At 40.4% G+C, this 12,740-nt stretch overlaps 1 protein-coding gene across 1 annotated transcript; it reads right to left on the bottom strand.

Annotated features, from left to right (window-relative positions):
* On the bottom strand, positions 1-8,707 carry LOC308620787 (uncharacterized protein; the record flags this gene model as incomplete). The annotated part of the gene is made up of 3 exons (XM_081240690.1): positions 1-1,051; positions 1,133-1,193; positions 7,768-8,707. The coding sequence occupies 3 exons, from the start codon at positions 8,705-8,707 to the stop codon at positions 1-3; spliced, it is 2,052 nt and encodes a 683-aa protein (XP_081096816.1).
* Positions 8,708-12,740: the final 4,033 nt, after the last annotated feature.

Genomic DNA, 12,740 nt, shown 5'->3' with positions numbered 1-12,740 from the left:
TTATATCAAGCCATTAAGGATAAAAGTGCCATGGTTAGGGTCACCTGCCTCCCACAGCCTGAAAGTCCTGATCTTAAACACAGCTAACACCCGAGTTCTGATCTGTTTGGTCTTGGCACCATAAATGATGGGATTGATCACTGGAGGCAGAAGTAGATAGACATCACCCATGAGAATATGCACAGTGGGATCAAGGCTGTTTCCAAAGCGGTGCACCACTGAGAGGCCAATGAGAGGCACATAGAAGGCCAGTACCACACTAATGTGTGACACACAGGTTCCAAAGGCCTTGGCCCGTTCTGACTTGGAAGGCAGCTGCAGAACTGTTCGTAGAATCAGAAAATAGGACAAAGAGATGAACAGGGCATCCACACCCATGACCACCAGAATGGCAGTAAGACCATAGACCACATTGGGCAATGTGTCTGCATAGGCCAACTTCATTACATCCTGGTGCACACAATAGGAATGTGAGAGCACGTTGGATTGGCAGAAGGCTCGCCGTTTGATGAGCAGAGGCAGTGGGATGAAAAAGAGGGACGCACGGGCCACGGCCACCAAGCCGATCTGGGCTGTCACTCTATTGTTGAGCACTGCGGCATGGCGCAGTGGGTGGCAGATGGCTATATAACGGTCAAAAGCCATGGCCAGCAGGATGGTGGACTCAATGGCTGAGAGAGCATGAATAAAGAACATCTGGGTTCTACAGGCGTCAAAGGTAATCTCCCGGGAATCAAACCAGAAGAGGGCTAGGATCTTGGGCATGGTGGATGTGGACAAGGCCAGGTCGATGGCTGCCAGCATGCAGAGAAAGAGGTACATGGGAACGTGCAGGCTACGCTCCATCCTTACGATGAAGACCACGATGCAGTTTCCAAACACTGCCACGGCATACATAGAAAGCAGGAGGAAGCCGATCCAGAAATGAGCTTCTTCTAGTCCTGGGATACCAATAAGCACAAAGGTGGTATGTGTGAAGTTGCAGGCACTCATAGCTGGCACGGAGAAGGGGGCACTGGAGCAGGTGAGGTCACACTGGCAGCCTGCTAGCCTGTTAGGATAAGGAGCACAATCAGAGAGGCTGGCCCTGGAGACCTGGGAACTGAATGCACCTTAGCTCTCCCTCCCCTACTCTCTCTTCTTTCTTCTCCGAGTCATTTGGGCTCTCTCATAAGAAGGCTCTTTGAAGCCTCCTGCCATAGGGGAAAGTGACAGCTCAAATTCATTTATCATTCACTACTCTCTAAGACCATTTACATTTGTAAAAGGGAAACTGGAGAGAACAATGCTTATCTCAAAATCTATGCTTCTCAAGTTCCCTGGACTCCTCATCCTGGCCCATACCCTCACTGTCCGCATACTGGGCTGCCCTTTTCTCAGCTAGGTGTTAAGAGATACCTTACCAGGAAACTCTTCCTGAGAGGCTGTGTTTTCCTTTTACCCTTTCTTTCCATACCCTTCCCTTCCCTTCCCTTCAATCATTCATCGGTTCTGTAAGCATTTACTTATAGGACTTATTATATATGGAGGCTATTTGATAGATGCTGATGATACAGAGTCAAAGACATCTTTTGCCCTTCAGATGCCCTGTCTAGGGTGAAAGATAGACAAGTAACCCAAATATTAGAATCTTGGGATAAGTGTTAGCAAAAGATGTGCATTTAATGCATGGGAGGGTGAAATACATGATCAGAGGAACCTTCCTGAAAAAAGATGGTCCTTCTGTTTAGTCTTGAAGTATGAGTAAAAATTAAGCAGACAGAGAAGGGAATAAAAGGTGTTCCAAACAGTGGGAATAGGGAGGTTTTTGGTTTTGTTTTGTTTGCAAATCTTCAGGATTCCAGGTCCCCAGGTCTAAGGCCAGTGGAAGAGGAAAAAAACACAATTGTGCTAAAAAATAAAAATAAAAACAAAAAAACACAAAATAAAAACTAGGAAAAGAAGGCCAAAATCAATCTCTTAAGGTAACAAGGAAACTTATCTGGGGTCATCAAATGAAAGGCAGTAGCTCCCTCCAATGACTTCCTGGGAGATGGAAGTGCTGGCAGGATCCTAGCTGCCAGGCATGGTCTCTGTGAAGGCTCTTCTCTCTGTTCCTGGCTGATGGGTTCCTCCACACTTAAAAGCTACCTCTAAGGCCACTCTCACTGCCACAAAGAGAACTTGATTGAGTCCTAATACTCCTAGAGCTTTATCTTTCTTGGAACCTCTGCTGACCATTCATGTTAGGCGAGACATTTCTGTTTTAGGAAGCCCAGTGTTGCTCTGCCTCACCCTGTTCTCTGACCTATCCTCAAACTGTTTCCCTGATAGGCTCCCTAGGTGCCCTGGCATTTAGAGCTAATTGTCTCTAAAGAGCTAAGGACTTAGCTTCAAGAAGAGTTTCTGAATCTTGAGAATAAACTCTGCAGGTGTCTTCATCAGTGGTATTCAGGTTAACCTGTTCAACCCCCCAGGACTTTTCTTCACTCCTAACCTGGGTCCTTTCTGCTACTGGGACATGCCCTTCTATTTGGCCTTAGTGGAGAGAGTTTGGAAAACATGGGTCTTAGAATATAATATGATAAAATGAAAACTAAAATTTTAAATTGGATTATCCTCATCTTGGATAAGCAAGGAACAACAGATCTAAGGTTCAAAGGTCAGAAAATCCACACCTCTGTTTACTCTTTGTTCTTCTCCATTCTCAGAGCATGTGCCAAGATATTACAGCTACCTTCCTTGGCAAATATTAGATCCCAGATTTGGCCCACTCCGTTGCTGTCAGAGAATGAAAAGCCTTTTTCAGATGCAGATGCTTACAGGCACGGAGGGTAGCAAGGGGAGCACGGTAACACATTCCCCTTTCTCAGGGCCTCTGATGCTACTGCATCAGCACTGGCAGACAGAAGGGTCACTGCTTGTCTCAGAGTCAGATACCTCCCTGACTCTCCTCTCCGCAGGGCCCCTTTTCTGCTTTGCTGGTAACAGCCTAAGACTTGGGGCCATCATCACATCTCCCCAGTTACCTATCCCAGAAGACCTCATGTTTCCCTCTTATGTGCTCTGGCTTTCTGCCTAAAGTGACCCCTGGCCAGACCCAATTTCAGCTTCAATTTGGGTCTGAATGTGGTTGTTGCATTTACACTCACTTGCTTTTCTGGATGTCAGCTAATGCTCTGGAACATTTCGTCTTGGCCCATGAAGGTATGTGTGAGATGCAAGGGCTTCCCCTTCCCCTTCCCAAAACTGCCATGAGACAGTTTGTGGGGTCTTCAAGGTCCCTCAGGATGGCAGGGACCTTGGTCTGCTTGACCCCAGTGAGGATGCACTCACTTGAATATGGTACAATCCTGTTGAGATGCAGCTGAATCTGACTTTTCCTTTCAAGCACAGGTTTATTTATAACTCTGCCCATGAAGCCCATGGGGACAGGATAGGGATATATAGACTGAGGGCCCAGACAGGGGACAATATCTCCATGGCCACTTGTGTGTCACTCCCATAGGCTTTCCGCTGTTTCAGTCTGGTGGGTGGGAGGGCGATCACCAGGGGCCTACCGCCTCTGCCATGACTCCTGCACTTACACGTATAGGGCTCTAGACAATCTATTTCCGCTCCTTCAAGTAACTCAAACTCCAGTAAGCCACAGTGGTTAGTGCTTTTCCTCATCAGCTACTTTTCTAGACACAACGTGGGTATATAGTTAGGTCCTTGGGCTCTAGGAGTTCACAGCCTTTTTACCGAGATGGGTACACAAAAATGTAGTCCCATAATTCAAAATAAGGTTGTGCACCTCTTGAGCTTTTCTTTTCCCAGCTTTTCTTTCAGTTGATGACACAGACCTTGAGGTAGGGAAGCCACTTTTCATTGCACCTGGGTCACAGATAAAGAATACATGATATAAAGCCTCTTTGCTTAGATCACATAGTTAATGAATTATAATATTGGTCTAAGAACCAGGTATTCTGACTCTTTATTCATCCACATTCAACAAATATTTATCAGGGGCCTATAATGTAATAAGAAAAATAGACTCCACACACACAAATCCCCACCTTCATGCAGTATTCTGGTTAAGGGGACAGACAATAAATGGAGTTGATATAAAAAGTGAAATAGGATGTTAGGTAGTCTTATGGAGAAAAATAAAGGGAAGAAGGGAGCAGATAAATATCAAGGGGGTAGTTGAAATTTAAAATGAAGCTCCTGCACAACATTATGTGCAGAAGGCCACACATAATGAAAACATTTCAGAAGCCTGAGGGAGTGAGAAATATATTTATGGAGATATTTGATGAAGACCATTCTAGGAAGAAGGAACAGAAAGTGCAAGTAAAGTTCCTGAGAAGGGAATGTATCTGGTAGGCCAGTGTTCCTGAGCAGAAGGAACCAGGGCAAGAATAGTAGGCAGATAGAATCGGAGAGGTAATGGGGAATTTGATAATATAGGGCCTTATAGAACTTACAGGATTTTCACTTGGACTCTGGGTTCAAGTAACTGCAACAGTGGCCATGTTTCCATCACTGTTCTGGCTTTTAGGGAAGTCTCCAATTCATGGTGAGCTTGTTCACTTGGGTCACAGATGACATTTACTCTGCAACACCCATTCCCCAAGTATCCAAATTACACACTCACTTCCTAGGAATGGAAACTTACAAGTTTCTAGGATTGTTGGACAGTGGGGCTTTTCACACGTTAGTGCGTGGCAGGTGTGCTGGAGGAGAAACCTCAGTAGAAGTAGTGAGGACATGTTGACTGTCCAGTTCTTAAGACTGAAGTTCCATCTCCTTCCCATGTTTAGGACTCTGGGTACCCCATCCTTCTACTCTAGCCCAAGCCCCTCTTTCTCTTTCTCTCGTCCCTTTCTCCATGACCCATCTTACGTCATGTGTGGAAAAAAACAAGCAAAAATCCAGTCTGTAAGTCCACATCATCTGCACTTTTTTACTTATGTCCAGTGGTGACTAAGACATGGTCCCTGGTCTTGAGAAGTGGGCAGAGTCTGCTGTGGGGAGAATGGTTACAGTAGAGTCTAAAAAGGGATGTCATGAGGAAGGTGCTGTAGGAGCACCTCAAAAGGACACCAGACAGACTTGAGAATTCGTGAAAACATCTCTGAAGGAAAGTCACTTCTATTCTAAGTCAGGAGAAGGGAGAGAGTGAGGGTGCTGTAGGTGGAGGTGACAGCTTGTACAAAGACTTGAAAGTGAGATAGAGCAATCAGGGCTAAGGAAATGCAAGTTGTTTGTTGTGCCTGGAGCATAGAGAGGAAGCCATCCAGAGATATGATTTTTCTATCTGGCAGGCCTTGTTTTAGGGTCTGGAAGACAGCATAAATGAAACAAAGAGTTCTTATTCTCAAAGAACTTACCTTGTAATGGGGAAACTAGACAAGAAATAAACAGGTATGTAATATGTTGGCAAGAGGGTGAAAGTGCTAGAAATTAAAACAAGGTAGGTAAGGAAGAGAGAGTAAATCAGGCAGGAATTGAGGGAGAGGTGTTGTTGTCATTATTATTTTTTATAATATAAAGGGCCCTGTAGTAAGGGGACACATGAGCAGAGCCTGCGTGATGAGAGACAGTAAGCCACAGGGGCATCTGGAGGAAGAACCTCCCAAGTAAGGAGAACTGCAAGTGCAAAGTCTGAAGATGAAGCATGCTTGGTGAGTTTAAGGGAATATTTGGTGGCTAGTGTGGGTGTAGTAAAGTAAATAAAGGGAAGAGTAGTTGGAGAGGAAGTTGAGATTATGGAAAGGAGCCAGAACACATAAATCCTTACAAGACATTATAATGACTGTGAATGTTCCCTGGGTAAGGCAGGGGGCTTCTGGAACATGCTGTGCAGAGGAAGTGACATGATTTGTCTTGTGTATTAAAATAATCCACCTAACTATGGTGGGGATTATTTTACTTTACTGTGCTTTACTGTACTTTTAATTTCTTTTACTGTACTGTAAAGCAAAAGTGGATTAAAGGAAGATCCACCAGGAGACTATAATATTTCAAGTTCAAGATGATGATGGCTTGGATCATGGGGGTAGCAGTTGAGGTAGTAGAAAGTAGTTGTACTCCAGATAGCAACATCTGGAATACCTGGAAGAAAGAGTTGTCAGCATTTGCTAAAAGGTTGGATGTGGAATGGGAGAGACAGACAGGTGTCAGAAATAACTCCAAGTGTTCTATCACAGCAACTTGAAAGGCAGAGTTTCTGAGTTATGGAAGACTGTGGTTGAGAATGTTTTTTCCTTGATGTGAATATTAGGATATGGTTTTGGACATGATGAGTCTAAGATGATTGTTAGATGTTCAAGTGAAGATAGTGATGCATAGGCAATTAGATATGAGTCTGGACTGTAGATATTAATTTGGGATTTACCAACATATAGATGGTATTTAAAGGCATGATGCTAGAATGAGATGACCAAAAATGAGAATATAACAAAGAATAAGACAGGTCTGAGAACAAAGTCCTGAGACATTCCAACATACAAAGATCAGGAAGATAAAGACTAGCAATAATTGAGACTAAAAATATTATTGTCAAATATGCTGAGGATTTTGACATCATCCTAATTATTAAGTAGTCGGTACTGTAGTCACTTTATAAATTCCCTATAGATATGAATGACTACCTCTACTTCCTTGCCAGATCTGATACCAGCTATAGGGCCCACCATTATTGAGTGACACCAATGTATTATTGAAATATGTACTTTAAAATTTCTAGAATTATTGGATATACCCAGCTTAGAAAAAATAATTAACTTGCTGGATTAAGCCATTACATAAAAATATGCTGCAAGTTAAAACAATTCTAAGTAAATAACACAAGTTGTAATTCCTTTGCAATTAGTCACTTTTCAGCTTCTGCTGGGGCAGAAAGAAATTTTAGAATATGCTTAGTTTGGAAAGAACATCAGGTAGAAATATATTTGTGAGGTTTGAAGATTTTGTTTTGGGCTTTTCTTCCAAAAATTGGTTGAAATTTTCTAGAGAACAGAGTTTTGTTTTTTGTTTGTTTGACTAAATTATGTCCCCCAGTACAAGTTAATTAATTCATGTATAAATGTATATTATATTGTTTATATTATATACATAAATGTTTATATTATATATAAATATAGTCTAGATATATAAATACATATATAGTTTATATTATATACAGCAATACAGCATTAAAGTTAAGAGTGGGGGGACCCTGGAGCCAGTTTGCATGTGGATGTGAAATATGGTTTTGTCACTTACTAGCTGTTTAAGTAAGTTACTTAACATTTTTGTGCTTCAACTTTCCCATTGATAGTAAAAGTAACTACCTTATAATGTTGTTTTGAATATACAAATGTGTTAATATATGTAAAAAACAGAATTATGACTGGTCAAAGGAAATAATAAATGTTAGTTACAATTATTATTACACTTAGAAAATACTACCTATTTCTCAAAAAGGAGTCACTTTTTCATACTGTGTCTTTCTAACTGCCGTGAATGTTTAAAGTAAAAAGAGAAAGTCTACTGGCAGGATAAACAAGCATAAGCAGGATAAACTCTTTAGAACAAGCAGTGATCAGAGGAGAAATTCTAGACAGGCTGTTCATTCATTCCTCCCATTCTTATGTCTATTGTCTCCTCATTTGTAAAATACAGAGGTCAGTCAAGCTGATTTTCTAAATATATTTCATCTTTGATTTTAAATATTTGCATACTTAGCTTCAACAAACACCAGATTTACTTTTCTATTGATAATATGACCTGACACAGACTGTCTCTAGAATTCTATGATTCTATGTGCTTTGGGGTGGAGAATTTTTATCACAGCTCTGCGTATCTGTTTGGTCTTCACACTATAGATGATGGGGTTCATGACCGGGGGGATCAGCAGGTAGGTGTTAGCAATCATAGTATGTACATAGGCTGGGGCTTGTTTCCCAAATCTGTGAACAAAGGAGAGACTGATCAATGGAATATAGAAAATAGCAATAGCCCCAATATGGGAGATCCAGGTGCTGAAGGCTTTCTTCTCTTCTGGGGATGTGATGCTGAGGGTAGTCTTAATGATCAAAACATAAGAAAGGGGGATGAGAATTGAGTCCACACCAACAGCAGAGGTCATGGCAGTCAGCCCAACTGCATTGTTGATCCTGGTGTCTGTGCATGAGAGCTTCATCACATGAGGGTGGAAGCAGTAAGAGTAGTGGAGCACGTGGCTGCGGCAGAAGGACAGTCTCATAAGAATTACTACCATTGGTGTCAGCGTTAGTGTCCCCCTGATGACAATTGCCACTCCAATTTGAATTATTCTGGAGTCAGTTAAAATGGTGGCATACCTGATGGGATTAGAGATGGCGACAAAACGATCAAAAGCCATGGCCAACAGCACTGACAATTCCATGACAGTGAAGAGTTTAACAAAGAACATCTGTGACAAGCAGGCAGTAAAGCTGATCTCCCTGGCATTGAACCAGAATATACCCAACATGGTGACCAGAGTGTATATGGACAAGCCAAGGTCAGTGGTGGACAACATGGAGAGGAAATAATACATTGGCTCATGAAGGCTGGGCTGAGTAATAATGGCAAATAGAATCAGACTGTTTCCTGAGAGAGCTGTTACATAGAGAAAACAGAAGGGAATGGAGATCCAGGTGTGGAAGGCTTCCGGCCCAGGACCACCAGTTAGCAGGAAAATAACAGAAGAGGATGTGATATTCTGGAAATTTGACATGCTGGATTAAAAGTACTGAATTCCAAGATGAAATTCTGGAATAACCAAAATAACCCTACATTTAAAAAATTAATCCAATTACAAATAATTTTATTCAACCAAAAACTAACCACAGATGAATGTCTATATACTATGTAAGTATGAATGGCTCATTTAAATTGATAAAATAATTGTAAGATTTCAACTGTTGTAGTAGGTACTCTTTTTTTTTTTTTTGTATTTTCCCCAGCCCATGATTTTTCTTCCCTTGGGCCCTTTGCTGGTAGCTAGGTTTATACTATGTGATCTTTTCCTCCAGCCAAAGTTGACTGGACTAAGAAAAGACGCTTTACCCAAGATTGGCCAATCATATTCCATCTTCTTTGGAATGTTTTTCTGTATAGTTGGCATCAGAGAAAAATAGATTGGGATTTTGGAGCAGCAATATTACATTGGCCATGAGAACAGAAAGCAGTGAAGCTTACAGACAATTTAGGAAGCCAGAAAATATTGAGAAAGAGATACTTATAATGTAACACATATGAAGTGATAATAAATGGCTTAGGCATCAGTGCAGTCATGAGCAGGTGCCTACAGTATCTAACCTTTCAAGTGACTCTTGCAGTACAGCATCTGGAATTGCATTTGAGAGAGATGTAGAGTTAGAACTCATACCTATCACCTACAGAGGCTTCTGCCCCCACTTGTTATAATGTGCTGCCGTGTTCAAATATATTTCTTTCTTCAGTCTGCTTGAAGACTAGCTTTTCTCCACTAGCAAAGAACAGATTTTCTCCATTTTGTTAAGACATACTTCTCAGGTGACACCTAATAGAATGTTATTGTTTTGCTTTGGAGGGGAATATAAAACTTTGTTGCAAACATTATATTTCTTTTTTCATTGAGTAGAGAATTGCAGACTGGGTAAATGGGTCTGTATGAGTTGGAAGAAGGGGTCTTGGGGAAAACAGAGATTAGTTTATTAGATTATTCCAAGGCTTTTAGAATGGCATATGTGAAAGTGTTGAGTCTGAATGAACTTGTACTTACAAGAATGAACTTGTAGCCAATGTTAAGGTTCCTCAGGGGAACCTAAGTGTTTCCAGACCTCACAAGTTCACCCAAAGTGCGACCTCAAGAATTCCCTAAATAAATCTCTTAGTTTTAACAATGAGAAATTTTTAATTCAAATTAATGAAAAATTAGAGAAAAAAAAGTGTTAAGTTACATGAGTTGACCAAATCAGTGAAATATGACTTTAGAGTTTCCAGTTTAGAATAATGAGAGTGTCCTCAGAGAACCAATCAAATTACTGTCAAGTGTATTATGAAACCTCATAATGGAAATGAGAGTTAACAAAAAAGGGAACATTTATTTAAAAAGGGAATTTTTTTGGACACTACTTCCAATGATTGTTTATTGAGTGTCATGAATTTGACAAATGTATAGAAACAAAATAGATATGGTCTTGCCCAACTGGCATGCATTTCACAATTAACTCTGAAAATTTGAAAGATTAACAAGTTCTATTAGTACTTTTCATAAATAGTTTGATCTCTGAGAAACATTTTCATAGCTTTTACTTTTAAAAAGTATGTCTTTATAGTGTCCGGTCTTACATTTAGGTCTCTAATCCATTTTGACTTTATTTTTGTGTATGGTGTTAAGGAGTGTTCTAATTTCATTCATTCTTTTTTTTTATAGGAAAACATAGGAAGAACACTCTTTGACATAAATCACAGCAAGATTTTTTTGATCCACCTCCTAGAGTAATGGAAATAAAAACAAAAATAAACAAATGGGACCTAATGAAACTTCAAAGCTTTTACAGCAAAGGAAACCATAAACAAGACGGAAAGACAACCCTCAGGATGGGAGAAAATATTTGCAAGCAAATCAATGGACAAAGGATTAATCTCCAAAATATATAAATAGCTCATGCAGCTCAATATTAAAAAAACAAACTACCCCATCCAAAAATGGGCAGAAGACCTAAATAGACATTTCTCCAAAGAAGACATACAGATGGCCAAGAAGCACATGAAAAGCTGCTCAATATCACTAATTATTAGAAAAATGCAAATCAAAACTACAATGAGGTATCACCTCACACAAGTTGGAATGGGCATCATCAGAAAATCTACAAACAAAAAATGCTGGAGAGGGTGTGGAGAAAAGAGAACCCTCTTGCACTGTTGGTGGGAATGTAAATTGATACAGGCACTATGGAGAACAGTATGGAGGTTCCTTAAAAAATTAAAAATAGTATTACCATATGATCCAGTCATCCCACTACTGGGCATATACCCAGAGAAAACCATAATTCAAAAAGACACATGCAACCCAATGTTCATTGCAGCACTATTTACAATAGCCAGGTCGTGGAAACAACCTAAATGCCCATTGACAGACGAATGGATAAAGAAGATGTGGTCCATATATACAATGGAATATTACTCAGCCATAAAAAGGAACGAAATTGGGTCATTTTTAGAGATGTGGATGGATCTAGAGACTGTCATACAGAGTGAAGTAAGTCAGAAAGAGAAAAACAAATATCGTATATTAACGCATATATGTGGAAGCCAAACAACTAGCACGACAGGAACACAACCCCACTCATGAGCAGAGAGGCTGATTAAAATCATAATAAGTCCACAGACACCCCAAAACTCACCACTAGATGTGGACCTGCCCTCCAGAAAGACAAGATCCAGCCTCATCCACCAGAACACAGGCACTAGTCCCCTCCACCAGGAAGCCTACACAACCCACTGAACCAACCTTAGCCACTGGGAAGAGACACCAAAAACAACGGGAACTACAAACCTGCAGCCTGCAAAAAGGAGACCCCAAACACAGTAACATAAGCAAAATGAGAAGACAGAAAAACACACAGCAGGTGAAGGAGCAAGATAAAAACCCACCAGAGCTATAAAAGGAAGAGGAAATATGCAGTCTACCTGAAAAAGAATTCAGAATAATGATAGTAAAGATGATCCAAAATCTTAGAAACAGAATAGACAGCATGCAAGAAACATTTAACAAGGACCTAGAAGAACTAAAGATGAATCAAGCAACGATGAGCCACACAACAAATGAAATTAAAAATACTCTAGATGGGATCAATAGCAGAATAACTGAGGCAGAAAAACGGATAAGTGACGTGGAAGACAAAATAGTGGAAATAACTACTGCAGAGCAGAATGAAGAAAAAAGAATGAAAAGAACTGAGGACAGTCTCATAGCCCTCTGGGACAACATTAAATGCACCAACATTCGAATTATAGGGGTTCCAGAGGAAGAAGAGAAAAAGAAAGGGACTGAGGAAATATTTGAAGAGATTATAGTTGAAAACTTCCCTAATATGGGAAAGGAAATACTTAATGAAGTCCAGGAGGCACAGAGAGTCCCATATAGGATAAATCCAAGGAGAAATACGCCAAGACACATATTAATCAAACTGTCAAAAATTAAACACAAAGAAAACATATTAAAAGCAGCAAGGGAAAAACAACAAATAACACACAAGGGAATCCCCATAAGGTTAACAACTGAACTTTCAGCAGAAACTCTGCAAGCTAGAAGGGACTGGCAGGACATATATAAAGTGATGAAGGAGAAAAACCTGCAACCAAGATTACTCTGCCCAGCAAGGATCTCCTTCAGATTTGATGGAGAAATTAAAAGCTTTACAGACAAGCAAAAGCTAAGAGAGTTCAGCACCACCAAACCAGCTTTACAACAAATGCTAAAGAAGCTTTTCTAGGCACGAAACACAGCAGAAGGAAAATACCTACAATAACAAACCCAAAACAGTTAAGAAAATGGGAATAGGAACATACATATCGATAATTACCTTAAATGTAAATGGACTAAATGCTCCCACCAAAAGACACAGATTGGCTGAATGGATACAAAAACAAGACCCATATATACGCTGTCTACAAGAGACCCACTTCAGTCCTAAAGACACATACAGACTGAAAGTAAGGGGATGGAAAAAGATATTCCATGCAAATGGAAATCAAAAGAAAGCTGGAGGAGCAATTCT

Source organism: Mesoplodon bidens (assembly GCF_964165515.1).
Source record: "Mesoplodon bidens genome assembly, chromosome: 7".
In the NCBI taxonomy this organism is placed as follows: Eukaryota; Metazoa; Chordata; class Mammalia; order Artiodactyla; family Ziphiidae; genus Mesoplodon; species Mesoplodon bidens.
This window is presented reverse-complemented; position numbering and strand designations above follow the sequence as displayed.